The sequence below is a fragment of the Camponotus floridanus genome, unplaced genomic scaffold, assembly GCF_003227725.1.
Source record: "Camponotus floridanus strain SB8 unplaced genomic scaffold, Cflo_v7.5 scaffold14, whole genome shotgun sequence".
Classification (NCBI taxonomy): Eukaryota; Metazoa; Arthropoda; class Insecta; order Hymenoptera; family Formicidae; genus Camponotus; species Camponotus floridanus.
Genome location: NW_020229259.1, coordinates 1150008 through 1176808, shown reverse-complemented (window position 1 = coordinate 1176808; position 26801 = coordinate 1150008). Strand labels below are relative to the sequence as shown.

The following is a 26801-nucleotide window of genomic DNA, read 5'->3' as shown; positions in this document are numbered from 1 at the left end:
ATAAACAAGGAAGATATTCAATCCTTTATTATTTTTGCGAGAGAATCGCGAGGAGAGGGGGTGAGAACGGAAAGTATTTAGGGGTGAGCGCGCATCGTTAAACGAAATCGCACGTCTCTCTTTATGGATCCTTTCCCTCCTACGACAAATGGTGGTTGCGAGGGGTACCGCGAGAGAGAAAGAGGAGGGTGGCGGACTCGGGAGTGGAGGGTGTAATGACAAATCAGTTGATAGGGCCAAGAAAGTCTCCAAGCAGGCAGGAAGGTCGCGCCGAGTCGAGCAGAGACTGCCGAGTGGAGGTCGAGTCGAGTCGGCGGCACCGACCGGCTATAAAAGCCCTCTCGCACCGAGGCGTCGACGTCACACGTCGTTAGCACTCTGGACAGTGAGGAACTCCGCCGTGCCACCTGTTAAAGACGCCTGTCCAGGTCACCCTCACGGCCCTCATCGCTATCCATCGGTATCCATCGCTATTCTTCGCCGATTTCATTCCTCTCATCTCCTCAGTTCGGACGATTTCAATATCGAGGACTCGATCGAGGCCGGAAGTCATCGGCAAAGTCGCCCTTCGCGTACCTTCACGTTTGTCTTGAGAAGAGGAGTTTCGTCCTCGCGCGTTGCACTCGCTCCTTTATTTTTGGCAAAGAATCGCAGAGAGAGAGAGAGTATTAATCCAGGATTCTCCCACGGGCCGGTTCTTCCACGGATTCTCCGCAAATTCAACAAGTAAGTGACTTCCCTTCGCGTTTCGAACTTCCGACCGCGTTCAAGGAGGATCCAAGATTGCGTCTTCTCGGGAAATAATTGGCTAAACTTATTTCACATTATTTTTCTTTGGCATTGATCAATTTTATATTTAATATAAATTTTACATTTAATATTTAATTTAATATTGTGTACAATTGTATACATTTAAGAGGAGTGATCTCGCGCGGGATAAAAGTTATTCGTATGAAAACAAATTTGTTTTCCATACTTGTCAATTTCAATACAGCTCTCTTATCGTTTACAACTCTTATCGATAAGTGTACCGTGTCACAATCAAAAAGTCACGATGACTTTAAAGAATTGATGTAAATTGACTCCGAAAGTAGTTTGGATATTCGCGATTGCTCCTTTATCTGAGAATTTTGCTAACGATCTATGATTCAATAATAGTGCCAAAACAAATCTGTGCATACATATACATTGTGTATGTCGTTTACATATGCTGTTTTACGATCAGCCAATTTGCACGGTTTTGTTATCACGAATGTAGCATAAATAATAAAATTTATTTACACCGATCGATTGTGATAATCCGATAAACCGCGTCAGCGTCTATTGCGAACTCAACCTTTACACTTTATCGATATTAACGCCGCGAGTCAAAAGTATATGGATATTAATTTAGCGTCATGCGCGCGCTAATTCTGATTTATGCGAAAATTGAAAACGCTGCCCGCGGAGAACAGGTCTATTATTTATCATTGTGTGTCTCGCGCATCGTCAGATTCCGCTCTGTCGCGGGCAGATTCACTTTGATTAAATTTTCTGTGCACATAGTTTTACGAAGCACAGCGAATATTATATATAAATATATTATATATATTATATATAAATATTATATGCAAACACAAAGGGTGCGCTCATGTGAATCTGTAATATCAACCAATTAATATTGTGGATCAATATTACAGTATTATCAATTGATACCATATTTAATTGCAATTATATAAGAGCGCAGCAGGGCTTTGTACGCAGTGATCCATGAAATAGAATTAAATATCGAATTAGTAGGAAATGGAACGTGTATGTAACTTACCTCTTACTTAATTTCAGAAATATAAATAATTCGTTTTATATATGATTCTTTTACATCTCATAAAAACATCCTCCTTCTTTGTACTTTTTTTCATCTTCTCTCTTTTTCTCTTTCACAATTCTTCCATATCCCTTGTCTTCCTCGTCTTTCCGTTTTACTCATCCTATTTGCCATTTCCATGTTTATTTTTCTATGCCTCTTTATAATTCTTTTACATATGTATCTATTCACTTACGATGACGTTTCTTACTCGAGAATTAATGTCGCCATTTATTTGCCAAATTTAACCCTGTATAAATAAGGCTGGATCTGCATTCATTTTCCGAGTATGTTTATATTTCTATTTATAGAAAAAACTTTCTTATGTACATATCGGCAAGAGAAATGTTTCTTCAATATTTCATTATTTTATTACGTCAACACATTGAACAAATGAACAAACTCGCGTAACATTATGATGTTTGTACGGTAAAATTGCTATAAGATATTATTAAATATCTCATTGCTTATTCGATTGCATGGAATGATTTTTGAAAAATGAATTTTCTAAATCTGATATAATAATAATATATATCACGGGATATAGTGATCGCGTGGTATAGATTAGAAATTAATATATTTCTCTTTCACACAATTATTAATAATTATTATTAACTACAAATATTATTTAATTTCACATCTAATTATATATATATATACCTAACATTATGCGTACACACACACACACACACACACACACACACATATATATATATATATATATATATATATATATATATATATACTGGTTGAATTAATATCATAATTAATTCAACCAGTTAATATGATAAAATTACGATTAGGGTATTATATTCGGAGGTCAACAGCTGATGGGTGAATCATTATCACGCTCTTACGGGCGTGCCATAATTGTTTGATAAGCGAGATTAAATGCGCGGATCAGTACAATTCCGCGGAACGATAAACGTCACGATAATAAAACAAGCATTCGACATCAAACTTTTTTTTTTGAACGAATAGAGCCAACGGAAAACAAACCTGCGGCTATATGGCTTCGACGGGTATATATCGAGTATATTGGATCCTTCGATATTGCGTCGCGATTTATCCCGGGTTTCGGGATTTATACGTCTCGCTTCGTTCCACCATCGCTTCACGGCTTCTACCTCGTTATTAGCTATTTCCCGCTCGTACTTTTCGATCCCACTTTTACGGTACGGTTCGGCACTCTCTTCACGTCTGCCCAGGCGTTTACACAAATTTCGTTTGTCTAAAGGTTCACTTTTTTTCTATCAAAACCGGCGCCGTATAATCGTGATTCGGTGAGCGATAAATCGCAGCGCGCATTCAATATATTTACACTATGCGATTTCGTTTATCTCACACGGGCCATTGATCATTGAATACACTTGACCGATGTTTTCGACACAATTGACACAAGGGATACATAGAATTTAATTAATATGCTAATGCCGAGAGACACGCAAGTTTCATAACAATCTATTTAGTTCGTTGATTAATATTTTGCAAGTAGGTTGAAGCGCGAAATATTGTGTTACAATGAAATTACGTGTAAATAAATTTAATTTAATTACAAAGTGTAAACATTACACTTGTTGCACGAAAACAAAAATACAGTTTTGCCGCAATAATACCACGTGAAGAAAAAAATTTAAGATTTACAAAAATCATATCTATCTTATTGATCATAACTTTGCGACAGTTTAATGATATTGAGTTTAATGATAAATTAAGAAAGTTTATTCCCGTAAAATTTTTAGATGTTATGAGTTTAGAAACTTTTCTTAATACAACGAAAATACAGCGATTTAGTTTGTTTATTAAATGAAGAGAGTTCTCTTGTTCATTAGATAATTTTCGCAGAATAATTCTCATACTTGTAACTTTTTGGTTATAATTAATAATAATTGATAAATAATTTTTTGTGAATATAAAATATATATTTAATTTATTTTTTGTGTATATAAAATATATATTTAATTATGTATTATTTCTTCTGTAAAATTTACATAATTATATTTTACATTGAATTATATCAATTATTAATCAGTTATATTTATTATGTATTAATATATCTTTATTTATATTTTTTTATATAAAAATACAACGGAAAGTGAAAAATAAAAGCAACATTTTGCAACATTATGCTTTTATTTAAATTAATTGCTTGACTTTTATGATGTTTCTTATTCAAACTTGTAATAATTTTGAAGATGACAGACACATATAATATTATTATACGCTTATACGAAAAGTTGTCAAGTTTCTAAAGGGAGTCTCTGAATTTTCTAGTTGATTAATCGAGTTAAATGATATGATTATCGAGCTTTCATTGAAATTTTAGCACGTCGCTTCAGCAGCTCGTGGTACTTTCAATATTGCCTGCAATTCGTGTAATCATTGGCGCGAGTGACATTTTGAAACGAACGTTTCTGTATCGCGGTGTTAATCGAATTTCTTTCGGCTGCCCGCTACCTATGGACGTGGACGACAATCCACAGCAGAACTCTCTTTCTCGTTGAAAGTTTCGAGCACGTTAAACGATCGATTTCCCATTCGACATGTACGAGTAGATAACTACCGTGCGAACCTCTCGAGTAATCGTGCGTGGAACATGGCGATTGTTCCGCGTCGACAATGTGCCCGGTTCTGACAGCTCGGACATAACAAAATTATTCTCGCTCTTGTCTTAACTTCCAGCAGTTTTCTAACGTAAATTATACAAATTGATGTAAATCTTTCATTCATCCAAAACTGTTGAATTACATGTTAAAGAGCTAATAGATTTAAATAAACCTCTTATCTCTCTCCATGTCGTATTAAACGATTCTCTTATGAAATTATATCCTCTTTAATATTTGCAAATTTTCAGATAGATTTACAGAAACCATAGAGAAAATTTGAAATTTTCGTAATGTTGTGATAAAAAATATAAAAAAATTATAAATTATAAAATATTTTTAAAAATGCGAATTTATAATTGCGAATTGTTGGGGTTACTCCGAGAATTGATGTTAAATGTATCAGTCCATTAACTTTCTATGCGAATCAGATTGTCTATTCTTGCTTATTACGACAATGTTATCTAAATAATACACCTCTGTTGATATTTTCCTGGAACATTTCTTTAGAACGTTACATTAAATTCACTACGTAAATCCGCTTCAATTCGCAATACACTTGTAAAACTCAATGGGCGATGAAACATTATGCCGCTAGAATTACACATCGTTCTATTATCTAACAGACGGCTGTCTAACGTCCAGGTCGGGATATAAAACTTTAATTTGTATTCTCATCGTTCTCGCGGATATTACATTGAACTAGAGATAGTATATCGCGTAACGAAACTCAAGACGAGCTTTGAGTTTCTGTTTGATTGGATGTTGGTGCAATGCTCTCATGGTCCGATATCATCCGCAAGAGTATCTCATGAATGCGAAGATTAGTTTGATATCTTTTGATCGATACATACGTGTACGATGATTCATTTTATAATTTCGATAGCTTTCTTTTAGATTTCTTCTCCCGTTGTCGCACTTTCAGTTTTTCCTGGAACATTTCTTTGAAATTGTAAATCCACTTCGTAGTACATCTTTAAAAGTCGGGCGACATTGCTAACGTTACATGTCATTTTATTATCATATTGTAAAAATAATATAATAATAAAAAAATACCTAGCAAATGTGGATTCTCTCTTCTAGCCATCGCTTTATGCGAAAAGAATTACAAGTGCATTAAAAATTTGAAGAAATTTAATTAACAATTAAATCTAAAATATTAAAATACAAAAGAAATTGCGCAAAATGTTTCGTTTTTAAAAACGTAATTTACTACAGAGGATATTATAATGTACATATTATAAAAAATAATAAAACAAGAAGAATGAAGAAGAATATGTAAAGATATTGAAAATTTTTCTCCATCAAATTGAGCTACAAGGCAGAAAATTGCATTAAGATTTATACGGATTAATCACTTTACAATTCGAATCTACCGAATTCGTGCGTCCAGAAGGGGCAGATAATCGAACTGCCGCAGCTTATTAAGCCTAATAACCACACAGATCATCAGCGATGCGATCGGCTAACTGATTTTCCAAATGCATTACTATGAATCAATGGTAAATTCGATTGAAGTAATTCGAATCGAGGCATACAAGTGTAATTAAAATTATCAATGATAACGTAACATAAATATTATCATACATACACACAACTTGGATGACATAAAAGATATAAAATAATTTATAAAATATTTAAATAATTAATTAATTTAATTTAATTGCATATTACTATATATATATATATATATATATATATATATATATATGTTGTTGGACAAATTGACCTAATTTTCACTAACGAAGCTATATCATCTGTAAACATAACTAAAGTTTTAAAGAATTTTAATTTTATGGCGAACACACATCATTGTGTTATATAATAAAACTCCAAAAAATGGAGAAAAATTATTTTTAATATACAATGATTAATATATTTTCACAGAAATGTAACTTTTTTTTTTGTAGAACTTTGAAAATGTGTCGACTGTAGAACGCATTATTAAAGATACATTTTATTGTAGAATTTTTTCCGAGTAATCTATTGTACGAGTAGAATACAATACACAAACGGGTTTTATGTTACGTATTGGTAACGAAGCAACAAAATAACCAATGCTGTTGCTAGTTAAAAGTAAAGAAGCACAATCTTTTATTTTCACAAGTGAAAGAATGATATGCATTTTACTATTTTGTACGAATAATCCTTTGCTTCCGCTACAAAGCGTTGCTTGCAGAGCGTTTATATTTTTATACTTTTTAGACATTTTTTTTTTATTTACAGATACAAACACATTGTTTGAATGTTAAACATGTGCTCTCGCGTTTCTATTGAGATTTTTTTTAAGGCGCATGCTTTGCGTAAATAAGAGAGCAAAAGGACACGTTCCAGTTTATGAAAATAAAGCTTTTCGTATCGCATTAGCAGTTAGCAATTGTTATCTCGCGACGAATGTCGCGTTGGTCGGATGATTTTTGCACGAGAGACTGACGATTTCGTCGTCACCGATATGTAATTAGAACAGCGTGGTACACACCGGGTCAGAAATGCCTCTGCATATGAATTTAAACGTATCGACGTATATTCGACATGTGTATATCGTTTCTAAATATTTGTCATGATATTTGAGAAACATTAACGCTACCAGCGTAGAGTAAAATTATTAATAGGAATAAATCTCATTATATTTTATCATTTAAAATTATCGATATATTAAAGTAATATTAATATAAAATTATTAATATATTAATATAAATTTATTAATTCAAAATTATCAATCTAAAATTAAATTTCCCTAATAATTAGTAATTAAATTTCTCTATATAATTAATAATTAATAATCATGACATGCAAATATTTAGAGACGAATCATGCCTCGAATAGATCTCCTACGCGTATGGATTCATGTGTTAAGACAATACTGACCCCGTGTGTACAGTGGGTACCACGTGCCACTATTACGCAGATTTATCGCGAATACGAATCACGCGCGGTGTGGACCGGGGGGCGATCGACGGCGACGCGTAGCTCCGGACGAGGACGGAAAAAGAATTGGCGGCGACGATAAACGATAAAAGTGTATAAAATTAGAAGCAATTACACACCGAAGGCTGCTGCTGCTAGGCACTAAAGCCGGCGCTTGGCGCAGCTTTATCTGCCTAACCGGCGCCAAAGAGCTGAAATCGCGCTATCTTGACGTTTATGCTCGGGATATGGCCGCTCTCCGTGAGTAACTTTCCCAGTGTCATCGACGAACGACAAGCGATAATGACAAGTTCAATAGCAGCTCGCATAGGAAACCCCACCGTGCAAGGTATGATTGTATAGGATTAAAATTATCATTTGCGACTGTCATCACGTTCTCGATAATAATTTATGCTTACGTTTCTTGAAGAAAGAATCTCTCGAAAAGATATCCGGAAGTTATCCATAGATGACAATTTGATTTGATAATATTATGAAAAGAGAGGAGTCAAAGAGAGAAAGAGAGAGAAAGAAATAATTTATAAAATATAAAAATTAAGTTTTTGGGGAGAAATTATTTTTCTTAGAACTAAAATTATATATATAATAATTAGAGATAATAATTAGAGATTTAATAATTTAATAATAGAGATTTTAATTTTTAAAATTATATATATATATATATATATATATATATATATATAATTTTACGTATTTTTTTATATGACCCATCACTTCCCGATTACACTCGAAAATGTCGTATCTTCTAATTAATGATATTACTATTCAGCGCAATAGAAAGACAGCAGCACCAATTTTAATTAGATTTCTATCTTTAAGAATGTGCACTAATTATCACTTATTCTTCTATTGAATTATCATTATTGCGAGGTGATTGAGTTAGTTACTCCAATTGGATAATAATCTGAGAACACCTTATCGTTCACTGAACACTACTTAATGACCAGTCTAATAACAGTGTACGTACTAAAGAGGATGAATTAGTATCGACGTTACCCTTAATTTTACTTCCTTAATTTCACATTTCGATAAAATTATTGCCGAGAAATTTTCGCAAATTGTTATCCTTTACGATCGTAATATTTTTCAACAATGTTAATTTTTTTTATATTTTTACGGTTTTATTAAATTACTTTTATTAATTTAATAGATAACCTTTTTATATTGTAATTCAATTTAGAGCAAAATGCCGATAAAAAATATCAAGATTAACAATTTTGAAATAAAAATTTGACTAACGAAAATTTAATTAACGAAATATTTTGCACAATATTATTTAAATATGATTTTGTCTCATACCATATAATGCATTACGTGAATTTATCTTCTTCTTTGCTTACGTGTTTACATCTTTTACAAGTAAAATTGTAAAAGTTGTTTCTCTTCTTTTGCGTACGCTCTTACACGGGAAGAGATTTCGTTCGTATTAAAGCGAACGATAAAGATTTATCGCTCGTTGCGAGGAAATGTGTAAAAAATTGTTGTCATATTATCGCAAATCAAATTGTAACGTTGAACATACGATGCTAAAGCGATGATCCGTGCCCTTACTCATCATTTTACGAGGCGAATCGTTTGGCGTCATGGGAATGAAGTGCATCTGTACATATGTAATGTTTGTATGTAATGCCGCTGTTAACAGATAATCGATATGGAAATGATGACGAGCGTATTTCGAATTAAAGGCACAGCGAGAGGATTTTATAGCAAGCCTCGATTGCTATTACGTTGCATCAACTTCCATACTTGAGTTGTAGGTAAGCGTATTGAGATGTGCACGAGGGCAAAATTTACGGCAAATAAGTCTTTTTTTTTCAACACCAATATTTAATATTTCGCACTTAATATCCCCTTTAATATAAAGGACAAAACGATATTGCATTCCTTTAACCTATAGAACTAAACTATAGAAAAAAATGGAGGTTTTTATTCGTGTATTTCATAATTTATCAGGATTGCTTGAATTGGTGCAGCTAACGAATTAATCGTATGTTCCCTCTAATATTGCATTATAATAGTCAAGAATTTTTTTGTTCTCTTTTCACTTGATTGTGCAATCGAGAAAGCGTGTAGAGAAGACACGACAAAAACGTTGAAAACATTTTAAGTTCTTTTTTCACTCTATTAATTTTCTTTTCGTCTCTCTCTTTTTTGCCAATTTAGAGTTGAATCTTTAGGAAGTTTAATCAGGATGTCAGGATTTTCCTGTTTCTTTGATTCCTAAAATATATAACATCAATTACTTTTACGAATCAGTAGCAAAAGTTAAAATTTATTAAAGTAAAGAAGTCCACTCAACGTTATAAATCTCGAGCGAAATTTTTTTATTTGCAATTCCCTTGAAACTTGATCCTTAATGACAGTCCTTAAATATTTTTAGTAGTTTTTATTTAATACAAGTTAATTAACATGCTTCGATATAGACCATAGATTAGGAAATCCGAGACACCGTGATGAAAATAATTTCAAACATGGCTCGTTTACCTTGTCGTGTCCGGTTATATTTACACGATCGTCGACCTATGGCATAAGGTTGCATCCTGATTGCCTTGTATTTTTGACCGACAAAATCCACCCTTCTGCCTCACAATTTTCCCTTCGAGTATCTCGTCATCGTTATAAAAGGAGGCTCGCGTATTTTTCACAAAACAGAGGAGAACGCATCGAATTACTGCCTCTTAAGGTTTCCTTCATCATGCAGGCGAATACAACGAGCGAACGAGATGAAAAGCACGGATAAATCTGTGTTGAAATACCAGAGCGAGAGCGATTGATTGATTCGTTCTCGTGTGCAAGGAGAAAATATCGAGAGAGGAAAAATTATTATATACGAAGTCGTAGGAAAATACATTATATGATTGCACGTGTGCGTGATACATGGTCCATGTGGATTGATTCGTTCTCTTAGAACGACAATTTTCTCGATAACAGCCAAACAAATGCATCGAATTACGTGATATTCACACGAGAAATTGATTTCAATTACATAGATGAACATATGCTTTTTCGTCAATGCGTGCTTATCGCACAGCTTTATGAAGATGATATTGTATATGTACACATATATATAAACCATTGAATAAACTTGGGGAAAAAGAGAAAGAAACGACTCTTTTGAGAACATTTTTCTGAAGGAAACTATCCTTTTTACGTATTAACATTCAAAGGAAAGAAAATAAAAAGAGAAACGTCATTGATTAATTTCTCATTACTTTATTTATTGAAATCCAATATGTCGATTATTATAAAAGCGAACATTTCCTGTGAGAAATTTGCTGAATTTATTATTTCATAGGATACAAGCAAGTCGAGATATGCATTATTTAAATGTAAAATATTTTATTTAATATAAATTATTATTTAATCTTTAACATTTCTCCACGTGTTATTCTAAATTTCTGCTATTGAAGTATAAAAGGAAGAAGAATTTAATTTAGTATTCTACTTATATGTGTAAATATATAATAAATTTGTGTAATAATCAATATGTTTTCTCATAAACACATTCATTTCAATCCGTGATCAATGCTATGGTGAATAAAATGTATGTTTATGTTGACATTAATATTAATATTAATATTAATATTAATATTGTATTAATTATAATCGTACAAATTTAAGTCTTATTTATTTGATTTCAATACACTTTTAATATTTTTAATCTTATCAATATTTAACCATATCAATACTTACAGAAAATTATATAATATTAATGTAAATATTTTATATATAAATTTATTTATAAATTCATATATATATATATATATATATATATATATATATATGAATTTGATGGCATTTGTGGAAAATACGAATTTTTGAATAAAATTTTTTGTTCTCGCATTTACATAGAATATTCATTATTACAGCGACTAAAAATAAAGCTTTTGTGTTTCGCTAAACGTGGGGGTGACGTGCTCCGCATTACCGTCCCGTTTCACCTCTACAGCTGACTTTGAGTACCTTTGTCTCACGACTGGTTAAAGCGGTGACGTTTATCTTTCTGAGAGCGGTCAAGCGCGCACGGAATTTTGCTTCATCAAAGTACCAAGCGGATATACTTTAGACCGCGGACGCAATATGCGGGCTAATATTTTATCCCTGATTCAGACATGCATATATCAGCACTTTGTTCTGTTAACAAACTCTGTTAACATTCACAGATACTCCAGAAACTCGCCTAACTTTCGCGAAACAGTCGATTTTCTTCTTTTAATAATTAATTGCAAACTTTATGCTTCTGACATTTGTTATTTATCTTCGAACACACAGATGATGACGCGACGTGATGCAACAATGACTTTACGTCTCGTCTGATCGGTGAATCGAGGGAATGAAGAAACTCATTAATCCAACTTCAACTGATATTTCAGACGTCGGGAAAAGTTGCCGCTGAAATCTGTCAGGCCGACTTAACTCATTCTTCGGCGAACCGCGACGTGGAAGGTTCCTTTCTCACGCGTAGTGAATTTTCCTAAGTTCCACCGTCGACATTTACATCAAACGCAAAGGGGAAGACGTAATACGCGCAATGATACGCTTCGCTGAAGCATAATCGCTAAGCGGATTCCTCGCTTTTTGTAACCGATCTAAATCTGGATTAACTGCTCTATTCGCAGCTGATACGAAGTGTCATCCCTTAGAATTTTTTGGAATAAATGTGACACGCTGATAGCTTTTCGATCATGCACGATTGAAATTTTAGTACTTCACGAATATATCTTGCAAACAGACAGGTTAATATCAGGATAATACGAGCGAGTTTAAAACCTTTTTTTTAACGAGTGAGTTATAAGATGTGGCGAGAGACAAATCAGGGTTTTGTACGTGTAAATCATACCTAGGAGGTACATAGTACCTATCGTCGTACGACAAGAAAAGAAAGAGACGAGAAAAGAGAGAACATAGTAGATGAAAAATTACTCAAAGGTATCTCGAAGGTGTTGGCTAAATTAAATTCGGTCACGTGCGACCGCATCGCCTCTCATTAAAACAATGCTCCGGAATTAAAGTGCGGCAGCATCGCGCGTGTCGCCAGTTAAATGATGAATGAACCAAGTACCTTTGTAAAAGAGCGCGCTACTTCGCTCAATAGATCTTTAATTCGCGAATCGTATCGTGATAGATGATGAGCTTAGAATAGTCTTATTTAGTCGGCATCATTTGATACACATGTAACTTTGATATAATCTCTACAGATCTACTTCTCTAGAAAAGAAATTAAAAATGATAATAAAAAATTATTAAAATTATTAAAAGATAATTATTAAAAGAATTAAATTAAAAATGATATAATTATTAAGAGGATTAAAAGTGATACAATTATTAAAAAGTAAAATTATAATAGGCTTTAACAAGTTTTAAACTTTTAATAATAAACTTTTAAATAATATTGTTATATTTAAGATACTGTATATAATTATTATTTATTTGTAGGAAATTTTATTTTTTTCTTAAGAGATATAATTTTCCTATTAAAAAGATGCAAAATTTTATTTCTATAGGGCAAAATTTTTCAGTGAAAGTATCAAATTATTTAAAAAATTACAATTATCTTTATAAAACGACGGCTTTTGTATCACGACATGATACCATACAAGCAAGTTTTATATTGCAAAGCATATTTTATGAAAGAAGCAGATACTTATAAGTACGTCATCTGCGCGCGAGTACATTAGGTAGCAAATGATGACACGTCATCGTGCTATTATTTAAAATAATGCTCCGTTGACACTTCAACAAGCCGGCGACATTTGAATAAGTCTGCCATTTTTTAGAATATCACGCTGAACGTCACATTAAACGATTCGCCTCATCTTTATTCCCTTGATTTACATCTTAATTCGCTCGCCTAAACTAACGTCCGCACCATTTACCTTTATTTCAATTAAGGAAAAAGACATGCTCCTTACTATATCGTGAGATAATTGATGTTACACTTTTTATAATATTTCGAGATATATTTAGCTAAAAAAATATATTTTTCATCTATAATGTAATATAATATACATTTGTTAATCTAATAATATATTTTTCTTATATATTTTCTAAAGATAATTTTAATATTCACGAAATAAGCAACACATATACATGTCAAAATTGACTTTAAATATTTTTTATTTTTACAGTAACATTTTTACGCATTAAAATGACAGTTACATAAATATTCTTGCTTATTTTAGTTACGAGAATACATGTAACTCAAATAAAAGTGCTGTAACACGTTGCAGCATTAGAATCTCGCAAGATTATCTGATTTCACGGTGCTGAAATTCTTAAAATATTACATGATCTTATTGTTTAACCTTTTCTGTCTGTATAATATCTTCGTCACGTTCAGGATAATGTATTTACCTACATTAGATAGCATAAAATATCCTTAGCTTTGTTTTGTATACATTACTGGATTATAAAATAACAATGAAATTTAAAGCCAAAGAATTTTTAATAACAATGCAAAATTGTATTGCGTAAACGATTTTTTTTTCTTGTGAATATTCTTGAAAATTTGAATATTCTCGAAATGATAGAGAAAGTTAAGTGCGTAAAATAAGAGACTTACTAATGTATTTAATATAAAGATTTTTGCTAAATTCCTTGTGAAAGGTAAAAGCTGTTCACAAAGAGTAAAATTCCAATAAACATCCGCCCTCTTTTGTAAATAAATTTTAATTCAGTTTCTAAGTAAAGTATCGTTTTTATTTGATCATCTATATCTATATTTGTGATATATATTATATATATATATATATATATATATATATTGTGTGTATATATATATATATATATATATATATATATATTTGTGATCAAACTTTCATATTCGAAAAACAATTGCTGTTTATTCCAAAAATATATCTCTTAAAAATTCTGATTTTACCATAATATTTGCTATTGTTTTGCTATTCTTTAAATCGTGCTGAAAAATTTGTTATAAATTTCTTTTAAAAATACATTCGATGTTTTTAAATTGTCCTTTCAAATATATCCACGTGCGAAATTTTTGACATTTGACGCGGAATTTTCTCTATCAAAATTTATTTTTTTATTCAAATAGATCGAAATAAATCAGCCATGACAATCGGTTTTTCTCGTTATTTGTATGAGCGTTATTTCATGACACGACCGATTATCCGTCAAACATTTGTTACTGCAAATCTCATCTCGACAACTTAAAATCGCTTGCTTTTCTGTATCTTAATTTAAAAAAATTTAATTTCATAAAATATATAGATAAACAGTACTGTTTTATAAATAATATATCCAATCTCATGAAAATTCGGATTCTCGAAAATTGTAAATATTTAAACACGTGTCAATTGTTGATATAACGATTAAATTTGGCACAACTCAATTTTCAATTTATCATATTCATGAAAAGTATATTCTGCTGCAGTTTGTTAACATACTCGATGTGAGTAATTAATTTTCCAATTATCCATATGATAATTAGAAAATTAATTAATCAATGAATCATATCCATTCGTTAAAAATAAATTTTGAAGATTGTTGTATTTTCTCGAGCAAATACGATGTTGCGCTCGTAGTTATATTTCTTCGTCGCATATAAAAGCTATAACTTATGTTAGTTCAATATATATATAACAAACACGGATGATTTGTGTAGGTAAATATCAGTGTAAACGAATCATTCCGCATCGTCGATATTGTTTACTGATGTCAGCCTCTAAGAAAGATCGAGAATCGGCGAAAAGAGAAAAAAAAATGACGCAAATTTTTACTTCTTTACATTTGATAAACAAGCTGCCGCACCAGAGTATAACGCGAAATTATAGATTATCAAAGTTGATGATACTTATAATTGATTCGTAAATATTATAACGCGTTTATGGAGATTAACGAAAAAAATGCATTCGAGTAATTCAAAACAAATGAAAGTTATCGTGCTCAAATGATTAATTACTCTATTCGTTGCTTATTAAGAGACAATTTATATCGCAATTAAATTATAATTAAAGTAAAATAATATAGATAAATTATAAGTAAATAAGTAAATTATATAGAATCTTCCAACCTCCGTATAATATTTTAATAGTGTATTCTAGAGGTTAAATGAAAAAATCAAGAAGATATCGAGGTTACAATAATTTTTTATTTATAAATGCTCAAAGTTTATCAATGATTGCAACATTAGAATTCTCATGCTTAGGCTCGTAATTACTTATATAACTTGTCACTTGTTATTGATTTTTACAAGATAGTTAATGAATTAATTGATTTCCACAAATACTTCTCCAATCAAAAGAAAAATAAACGTTTTTTAAATATGTAAAAATATTAATTAATAATTCCATTTAAATATGATAAATTAATCATTATATGATTAATGAATCATTTAATTGTTATTTAAGAAGAGAAAATCAAATACTTTACATACAATATTTAATTCGTTAATATTAATTATCGTATGTAATATTTATAGACATAACAAACAATAAAATCAACAATAAGCTGCAGTAAAAATCCTAAATATTACCTAATTTGTAAAAATCAATAACAGATGACAGATCGGTATGCGCATATGTATAATTATAGATCTGAAAATTCTACGATTGATAAATTTTGATCCTTTATCAGCTCAAAAACGACTCAAGATTTTTTACTTTATTTTATCTGTAGAATACACTATTAAAATATTGTACGAAGATTGTAAGATCCTCTGTATATGTTTTAAAGTCTTCCTTTCAATTTATATTTATAAATTCTTAGTTGAGAAAAAGCGTAGAGGAGAATCGTAACCATAATTACAGAGAAGCAACAATTTTAAAGCCCGAGATATACTCAGACGTCCGACTACAAATTTACTCGTTCTACTTGTAACTACGATTGGTAATGGCGCGCCATATCGCTCGTTTCAACAAAGACACGCAATGATAAAAATAAAAAATTCGATAGATTAATGGTACGTCATAATACGCGATATTTCTATCGAATATTAACGTAACACTACGTATTAACACGCAAGAGTTCATTGAAAAGCGAAGAATAATATCGTTATATCATAATAATTTTATATATAGAACCTTTGTAAAATACTCTGAAAAATCGAAAAAAAAATCATTTGTTCGACAATAATATAATATAATATAGGATATTTTCCGCATTGCAACTGTCTGCTATTATATAACTTTAAATTACTTGTTACTATGTTTGGATTCGTTTTTCTCGTAATGAATAATTGAAAACCTGAAGCAAATAACATGTGAATTACACGTCTATCTAAATCTACATTCTATCTCTCAAAAAGAAACGAGTTTGTTAATTGCATAAGTTGAAATATGACATTGCGTCGCAATTGCGTATAAAACTAGCGTGGACGGAATTCATTGTTTTGCTGCAATTCATTGCACAGCGAAACGATGGAGTAATCGAGAAACAAACTATGTGACGTACTAATACGCAATTAATAGTTTTACAGTTAATAGTTTTCAAAAAAAAAATGGTTTTAAAATAAAATTGGAACACATATATATATATAATTTTTTTTATAATAAATTATCCGGTGTATTTTTTGCCAAGAAAATGTCTCGCTATACATAAATTATAAATTTATTCGCACAGTAAAAAAGGACGTCCTTCTTTGCTGCTTTTTTCGAGTACCTTTTTCTTGCTTGCTATTTACTTTTTGACAAAATGAATCGAGAATACAGAATACGATGCCAGCCAAATGGAAGCAAAATGCGGGCCGACTTTGCATGGACGTTTGCACTATTTGTACAGATTTCTAGGACTCGTACAAGCTGTATTATGTACGTTTAATAGTGTCTGTGCGTTTCTGTTGTTTATTCGAAACGTATTTATCGACAATCCGTCGATAACATTACATACAAAAGCGCATGACAGCAGTTGCGGTTCGATATATACCTACGTTTAGTACGATATTTATGGAAAGCTTGAGAGATGTAAATTTCGTCAAACAGATTAAATTAAACGGACGATATTAACGTTATAGCGGCTATTTATATTCAGCTAAATATTAGCAGTATGAAATAAAATATTTTGATTAATAATTTTATGATAAATAATTCTAGTTAATAATAAATTCTATAAATATTAAGGCAATAATTTCCAAAGTTTGATATTGCGTAAATTTTTTTCTAAAGACATAAATCTAATATGAGTCACACACAAATGCATTTGGTGTTCACGCTCTCTATGAATATATATACGTTTATCTTCGTGCAAATCTTTATCTCGTGTAAATTCTGACGAGGCAAAATTGATGAGCTTATCTAATGATGAAATTCGCATTGCGATTGATGATGCTAGTATCTACTCCAACTGTCGGTCTACATAGACGTGTTAGTAAAGATACTGGGTGTAACCGGTTGCACGTATGTATATAAAGAATGTCCCGAACGATTAATTAAAAAATATTAGCAAATCTAACGTAGTAGCAATATTTTTTGAAATGCGTCAATTTTTTAGTTTATAAAAAATCATATATCTTTAAATAAATTTTTTGAAACTCTCGAAACGTCAAAATGCGAATAGATCAATTCTCTTTGCGTCATTTATATAAAATTCAAATAAAATATTGCGTCATTTATATAAAATTCTTATAAAATAATTTTATGTTAAAAATTTTTTTCTCAAATGTGCCGTAAAAGATATCGATTTGTTTATTTAAATTTTTTGGAACTTTCGAAACGTCAAAATGCGAATAGATCAATTCTCTTTGCGTCATTTATATAAAATTCAAAATATTCTTATAAAATAATTTTATGTTAAAAATTTTTTTCTCAAATGTGCCGTAAAAGATATCGATTTGTTTTTGTTGTTTATCTAAGAATCACAATGTATAAGAGCAAAACCACACGTCCAATATATCCTGCTGATGCGAACTAAGAGTTAATAAAAGAGGAAGAGAAATTTTCGCAATCTTTGTACGCGGGTTGTAGGAAGTAAGTTTATGATGAGAAACATAGTAGCCAAATTAAAGAAGTTGAACGAACTAGGAAAGAATAAAAAATCATGAAAATTAGACTTTACGTGCAAAAATATTGCGTTTCGTTCATATCTTTTTTAAGCGGGTAAAAATAAGCTATACGTATGTTTTATAAACTATACATAGGTATTAGTTGCCTATAAAATTTATCATAAAAATGAGATACTTGTAGGAATTCTCGTTTAATTTTCCTCGAAAATATACAAAGATTTTTATCGCTCAGGGCTGTTGGATATTTCTCTCATCGCAGATTCAAAGCGAACGTGTTGGAAAGTAGCGATAAATAAAAGCTACTAAAAGAATTGCATCAGTGGCCAAAAGATTGCGCATCAATTGGCAATCCCTAACGACACGCTATTGCACGCGTAATTCATTTCGTTCGAGCCACTCAATTAGTGGACACTTACATAAACTAACGCGTTGACGCACCGTCATTCAGAAAACGAGAAGGTAATTCAATCTACATTCGCGTATCAATTTATCGCGATAACATTATTAAGTTCGTTCGAATAAATTAATTTCTTTGCATTTACATCGAGCCTTATTTTGCATATCGGAAAACGAAGTGGAAAATATCATGTAGTGACGCTTTTCTAAATAATTCGGCAATTCGAAAGATCTTGCTTTATACAGACTTTGCCAAGGCTTTTGGTCTGACTTGATAAGGCTTTTTCTACTGAAACCGATCACGATTGAAGGATTGGGAGATAATTGTGATAAGGTGAATTGATAATTATTATTTCTTAATCAAATTTATAATTTCTATTAAATTATTAATCAATAATAAATAATTTCAATTAATTTTTTAATTAATAACAAATAATAAATAATTTATATTAAATAGTCATTACTTTTGATTATTTTCTAATTAATTTTATAATTCTAATTAATTTTATAATTAACATTATTGACTTCATTATATTGCATAATATCTTAATAATATATTAATAGAGTGTCACAATATATATTAATAATTGTTAAATTTATATTGAAATTTAATTTAGTCGATAAATATTTTACTATTACAATCAATATTTATTAATGCGGAATTTCGCTCGCGTGCGTGCGATGACTGATGGTTCGATCAATCGTCGCTAGCACATTGATTAAATTATCACTTAGTTCTACATTACAAGTGTGTTTCATTATCGGTCCTTAAAATTTTCAATAACAATTATTACGATTAAATGATGATATTTATTCTCTTTAAAATATAGACATAACACGAGGAAAATATTTATTCTCTTTAAAATATAAACACAACACGAAGAGAATTTGCCTTTTTCACGAATACAGTCAATCATTAGTAGTCACAATATGCTTGATGATGTTTTTCTTACGAGAAAGAGGAAGACTAGTAATATAACGTGGAATAATTATACGTTTGTTCTTTATAAAATTCTTATTTTTTCAATTTTTTTTTCACCTTCGTTGCTACAACGTAATGGTATATCTTATGTTTGCATTAACGTCTTAAAGTGAGAAATTATGGTGTGTCTCCAAGTCTTTAAAAAAGAATGCTCGACAAGATTTTTTTTCTCGAAAGAGAACTTGGTTTACTTTGAACAAGGTGACAGAAATGTAAAGAATGTGCCATACATTTCGTTTATTTGATTCCATTGGTTCTTTTATACGTCCGCGTTGTCTATTAATCGTCCAAGTAAAAAGGGACGTCAGGGCTAATTACATTGATGACAAGATATCTAATCCACCCTGGGATACCAATCTCTGCCTGGGTGTTAATTAAAAATGACGCGTATCTTTGCAACATTAGAAAGGAAAAATTATGGTAGAGAGGGCTGGAATCAAGCTGTTGGAATCGAGTCGCCGACCGACTCGCAACATGGTAATTGAAAAGCAGGACGGCAACCTTAAATTACGAGCGGCAAATTAAACCTTCGGTGTTAATGAACCTGGACGATGACGACAACAACGACGCCCACGACGACGACGATGATTTATTATTATTATTTATATTATTAATCCTTTTGCTATTGGATTTATTTATATAATAATAATGGTTATAGATGAAAATTTGAAATAATTATAGAATTTTGTAGACTAAGAATAATAAATTTTCAAAAATTGTTTCGAATTCTTGGAACAAATTTATTTAAACTTGTATATAAGAATCTACTATTAAAGTCAAACTTGATAGTTCTAAAAGGCCTTATTTGTATAGATGAAAAAAAATTAATTGAAACGAAATTGAAATAATCTTTTTCGACAAGAGAGATGGAAAGATTGCAAAAAATTGAAAAATATGCATAAAAATTGAAACTTTAAAAACTCTTTTACATACATATATAATAAAAAATTATTTTTTATATATGTATAATGTAATTACAAGTAATAAAAAGATTTTAAGAAATCAGAGTATCGAATTATTATGAAACTGCATTTCGCAAAGAACGTTATTGCTCGATTGTCAAATTTCTAAAATAATTTAACAAGTTCTCCCTATCTCTCTCTCTCTGTCTCTCTCATAGTCGAGAGATGCGTGCTTTAACGCGAATTATGGGATATAGAAAGCTTAAATCTATCGGATGTTGGCACGGCAACAACTCGCGCGCAAACTAATTCTTTTCACGTGCTCTTTTGCATTGAAATTCACCTTCTCCATGAATCATTTTGTGATGGATGACGGAGGACAAAGCCGATAAAAGGATGTTTGCTCTCAGATCGTGTAGGTTTTGGAAGATAGGAAGAGCCTTGAGAAAAAAAAGTTACGCGCGATAACCTGGCGTCATAAATTTGTTGTTGATTTCATCATTATTCACTTATATTTAGACTTAATTTATAGATCTGTTGCAATTGTTTTTTCTTTGAACTTCTCCTATCTCCATGCATAAATATGATGCAAAAGTTGAAGATAAAAGTGTATCGCGGCGTGAAGAAATATACGCCCAAATATAAAGTTGTTATGCAATTTAATATGAACGAATGTTATGAAAATAAGGAAAAAAGCGATATCTATAAAATTATTTTCCACTCAAAAAATCTGGCTTACTGCAATAAGTATTCTGTCCATAGGTTATCGTATGTCTCGTTTATCTTTCAGATGAACGTTGTTAATTTACATTCTTCCTGCACGATGATATTGCTCGGCATTCTGGCGTCTACGACGATAATCGGTCTCACAAGTTCCGCTCCTCTGTCATCGTACGAGAGAAGAGATGTGTCGGATAATCGTCCGAAAATTTTCCTGTTGATGGATGAAAGGATACCAGAACTGGAGGTATGTTCTTTTCAGGCAAAATAATACATGACATTTCTAAATAATACATGACATTTATTTCCACTTACATTTATTTCCATTATTGTGACGTAAAAATCGTGGTTTTTTCTCTTTAATCGAAGATGGATATGTCTAAAGCGTGCGTAAAAATGCTCTTAGATTTTTCAGAGGTCAGAGTAAAAAAGAATAATTCTTAAAAGAATGAGGTATTGAATAATTCTATCATTTTGCTCCAATAATTATCGGGAACAATTTCATGCGTTTAAACTTCTTGTGCTTTATCTTTCAAAATTTGTTTCTGTATTATTATATCTTCTAAAATTATTTAATTAAGAGAATTGAAAGAATTATCTTTTAGGAAAATTGAAACAATATTTTTAATTCTTTTTAAGAGAATTCTTTAAAGAGTCAAAAGAAAACAAGTGGTATTTTGAGATAAAGAATTGAACTGATAAGAGGAAATGTCATCAATAATCCGTTGATAAATCCTTAATGCGTTAAAGCATGTCCGCGCGGAAATCACGTTTGTTGCGAAACAACAATAACATTCCAAATGCAAGGACTATTATATCGACATGAGACACATATCGGATTGTTCGGTTAGTTTACATAGGCACGCTTTACGTTTTGAATTGTTAATTATGTACAGGACTAGCAGTATCCGCGCTACAAATAGATAACACACACGTTTACAAGATACGCAGGAGATACACAGTAAGCGCTTTGATTTCGCATTCGCATGATGTAAAATGACGTAAACAAGAGTAAATCGGAAAAGATTCATGAATGGAGATGTTCCCTCTCTCTAGTTTAAAGATGCACATACGTGGGAGACCTCACGCCATGTAGGATTACGTAGGATTTGCGCTCTTTCTTATTTTCTGCGACATCCTGTATGATTTCCTCGCTTTATTTCGGAGCGGATAACTTTTGAAAGCTTCGAGGATCAAAAGTACCTTCTTTTACTCGTAACTTTCGTTGCACATACTTTGCTGAAGGAGTAAAAATTGAAATATTACTTATATTATTGCATCTTCCAAGCGCACTTTATCATTTTAATATTGAATGTGAAAAGATGCGCATCGTGTATAAAATATGTATCCTTTTGTCAACATCGCATAAAAATAAATTTATTATATTTCCTCTCCGGAAGCAACTGATTTTCAAGAAAATTAGTTTTTTAGCATAAAAGATTATATATTTACGTACATGATGATATCGCGTTGATATTATTCTTTATCTCGAATCTCCTTTACGTTTCTTACGTTTCTTAAATTCTTGTTGTGGTGAACACAAAATCGAATTATTAAATTGTCTAAGAGCAGCTCTTTGTGAACAAATGTGATATACACGTAGTTTTCTTTGATCAAAAGAGTGATTTAAAGAGATTAGACAAAACAGAGTAGATGAAAAATTTTCGAGTACTGTTAAAAACAATTTGAAGAAGTTGCAAATTGCAATTTTTTATTCGCATTTCAAGCAATATTATGTAAAAGTATATATATACACTTACGACACGATGATGATAGAGTCCCATTCTTCACGTAACATTCATTATTTGCTCTTTACCAAGTCTGTAACTGCGCATCTTCGGATTCAGTGCATTATGCAACGTAAGTTGAAAGCTCTCTTGCGAGCTTTGTCTCGAAGAATCGCATTTTCGGATGTCATTATGCATCGCGCAAAATTTGCAATTGCTCGCAACGACGAGATTGTATGTAAATTGAATATTTTGTGCGATCAAAAGTGAAAAAGAGAAAGAAAGAAAGAGAGCCAGTTTTAAAGAAAAATCGTTTTGCGAAAACATTCGATAAAATACACAGTCTGTTAATCTGAATTAAATTAATTGTTTATTTACAATATAATATAATTAGCTTTAATTTAAAATGAAAAGAATTATTATTTCAAATATTTAATACTATTATAAATATTAATAGCTGTATTTAAAAATCTTTAATCACATCGGAGGAAATCTTATTTATTTATAAATTAACAAAATTATATCTCTCTTATGCACGATTAATTAAAATTCATTTTAATAGTAGACTATTTGTTTTAATGGACAATAGATTATAAATGTGTTTGTATTCTGCTTAATGTATCAATATTTTAAGGATTGTAATTACATTTGTCACACGTAGAACGAGATACTGGGCAACGAGCTCGGATCGGACGTGACGCGCACCAAGAGAATCGGATCCCTGTCGATCGTCAACAACTTGGATGTGTTGAGAAACAGAGTCATGCTGGAGCTGGCTCGCAGGAAGCAGGAACGGGACCAGCGGCAGATTGAAGAAAATCGCCGCTTCCTCGAGAATATTGGCAAGAGATCGGTGCCGGTATCAGATGCTGGCAAGATCGTGAGATCCGACAAATCGAGGAACGATCGAAACCAACCATTGCAGTTTAACAGAATCGAGTGGATCGAAGAGGAAGATCCGTTGTTTCGCGGATCGCAAGACGATCAGATGACTAGAGTACGAATCGCCTATTTCTCTTTCTTCAAATTTATTCCTTGTTTTCGATTCATTTCAGGAGGCGTTGAAAAATAATTAAAAAAAGCTCCTTTGTTTTGTCAATTTATAATTCTTAGATCAGATCGTCGATATGATTGGTTTTATAGAGAAAGATTAATTCGAAAGATTAGAACATTACAAGAGCATATATTGATATTAATGTTAATCTTTCAGGTGCAGGCTAACGAACTACGTCTGTTGTAACCGCGTCCTCGACCAGCGAAGAAAAACTCCAGATCCGATATCTTAGCTTTATTGCTATATGCGACTTTTAATCGATCATCATTATAATAAGTTATTTTATCGATTTATCCTTGTTTTTTCTTATTTATCCATATTTCTCGCGTGACAAGTATCTTATTACGAATGATGGCAATTGAGACAGGCGATACAAAGTGTAAAAAATATTTAAATTTTACGAATGAGCGTGTATAACAGATGCGAGCAAACCTGATTGAAAAATCGAAATATTCTGCGTATAATAATTTCGATAATTCTCTACTATGTAATTCTATTAATTTTAGCGTTTATTTATTGAGTTAGTCGTAATATATTAAGGCACAACCCTGCATTTGGCTTGGCAAGAATAAAAAATCGCGAAAAATGTATTGTTCGAAGATGCGTACAATAATGTATGACAAATTTGTGACCATTGCGCGTAACATTCTTCAAACAAACGTGCAAAGATCTGAGAACTTTATCCAAGAGCTACTTAGTTCCTTTCTATATCTTAGCTTCTTCGGACATGGAGAAAGGTGTAACGAAGCAGTATTATACATTGTGATCTTGTCTAAGCTCTTCTATTTCGCAGAGAACATCCCCCGTTCCTCTTATCGTTAGTATGTATTTAATTGTATCCGCAGCATTTCTCTATTATTCGCACTTGCACTTGAAGACAACGCGATGTAAGAGAGCGACATGAGTTGATTAAACTTATTATTTTACTTTTGCTAATCTCTATGTGAATGTACAAATACTTTGTTATATCGATAGAGCGATATTGCCTCTCATATGTACCAGCGTCGATCGTTGGATGCAAGAGATACTCGGCTGCATATATGTATCTGCAGTTTGCAACTCTGAACGTCTATTTTCTGCATAGTGTGTTAATCAAAGAAATTGTCCACAAATCGAATTAGCTAAATCTTATAAAAGGATCCAGAAATCAGATATACTATTTAATGTTGAGAGAAGACTATTATAATACATGATAAGATCAATAAAGTACAACAAATGTATTCTGCATACTAATTTAGAAACAGTTTTATACGAGTATGTATCTTATTTTTGCTTTCTTAATTTAATTTAATTTTAATTATTGATAATTGTATGATTGTTTTTTTTAATTACTGAAAACTGTACGATTGTTTCTTCTTGTATATTTATTCAGTTGTTATTTATCGTAACAAGAGTACAAAAGCAGCGATTATCGAACAAAGTGTCTAAAGTAATGCACGGGATTGAAAGTGTTGCGGAAAATATAGCAAATAAAATGTGTATATGCATTATTATTATAATTATTTAATATTCGACACGATACGATTGTGCCACACAAAAATATAAAAAAAAAGAATTTATAATTGTTTCAATCTGTTTCATTAAAATGCGATCTTAGAATATTCAAAAAAATGTAATGTTATCAAGTCTCTTTCAATCCATCTCTCAATGTTATATCATATGTAGAACTTAGAATACATCGAGATACTCTTTCTTCAAAACATTTTTCATCATTAAAAAAACTAATATATATAATGTAAAAATATATTTGTCAAGAAATAATTTATAAATATGTTGAAATATGTATATTGCGCATAGATTTCGTAGCGCGATAGATAATTACTTATTTATATCAAATAATTAAACATATAATTTTCTTAGAATATCAGTTATTAATTTATTATTATAATTTCGAATCAGTGACAGTTAATAAAAATATTGAGTTGTGTGATATGCATAACTAATAATAAATTTTGCTTAACGCTAGTGAATACCCTTTCATACGTCCCTATACATTATAAAAAGAATCATGGATAATGGACATATATATATAACATGGACATATATACAGCGTGTGTCAAAAGTTCCGGGACGGCTGGATAATTTGAAAAATACGCATCACAGAGGAAAATGACCTAGACAAAAGTTGTAGGATTTTTCCCGGGCAATCCGACGGTGACCTTAGATTTGACCTTGGATAGTCATTCGAAGGTCACATAAAGATTACCTTCAATTTCTTAAATGGAACCCCCTATTTTTCATTGCATATTCTTGTAGCTTATCTCGAGAGCTTTCCAAAACACTATAATTAAGTACCTTTTTATTAAGTACTTTTTGAGTTATAAGGCTTGAAATAATTTCTTAATTTTACATAAACCATAAAATATCTAGTAAACCATTCATTTTTCGATTATCTTACCTTCATACTTTTATGTACAAAATAATGAGAGGAATCAATTGGTGTAAAGAAAACATACAGTTGTTTTTAAGAAAAAATATGGAATTGTTAATTGCAAATTACATATTTTTTCTTAGAAACAACTATGTGTTTTCTTTACACCAATTGATTCCTCTCATTATTTTGTACATAAAAGTATGAAGGTAAGATAATCGAAAAATGAATGGTTTACTAGATATTTTATGGTTTATGTAAAATTAAGAAATTATTTCAAGCCTTATAACTCAAAAAGTACTTAATAAAAAGGTA

At 31.2% G+C, this 26801-nt stretch overlaps 1 protein-coding gene across 3 annotated transcripts; it reads left to right on the top strand.

The window, feature by feature from the left end:
* Window positions 1-345: 345 nt before the first annotated feature.
* On the top strand, window positions 346-25660 carry LOC105249007 (Diuretic hormone 44). 3 transcript variants are annotated; one of them, XM_011254132.3, is made up of 4 exons: window positions 346-726; window positions 21405-21581; window positions 23723-24058; window positions 24272-25660. In XM_011254132.3, exons 2-4 carry the CDS (start codon window positions 21405-21407, stop codon window positions 24299-24301), a joined length of 543 nt encoding a protein of 180 aa, XP_011252434.1. In that variant the 5' UTR covers window positions 346-726; the 3' UTR covers window positions 24302-25660. The 3 variants fall into 3 exon arrangements, with proteins under 3 accessions (XP_011252434.1, XP_011252435.1, XP_025262118.1); XM_011254133.3 differs by lacking the exon at window positions 346-726 and adding an exon at window positions 7567-7702; XM_025406333.1 differs by lacking the exon at window positions 346-726 and adding an exon at window positions 9110-9131.
* The last annotated feature ends 1141 nt before the right edge of the window (window positions 25661-26801 follow it).

Coding starts and splice junctions, on each gene's coding strand:
- LOC105249007 (XM_011254132.3), top strand. CDS start 21,405: ATGAACGTTGTTAATTTACATTCTTCCTGCACGATGATATTGCTCGGC. Junction 21,582..23,722: donor AAAGGATACCAGAACTGGAG/GTATGTTCTTTT, acceptor TGTCACACGTAG/AACGAGATACTGGGCAACGA. Junction 24,059..24,271: donor AAGACGATCAGATGACTAGA/GTACGAATCGCC, acceptor TTAATCTTTCAG/GTGCAGGCTAACGAACTACG.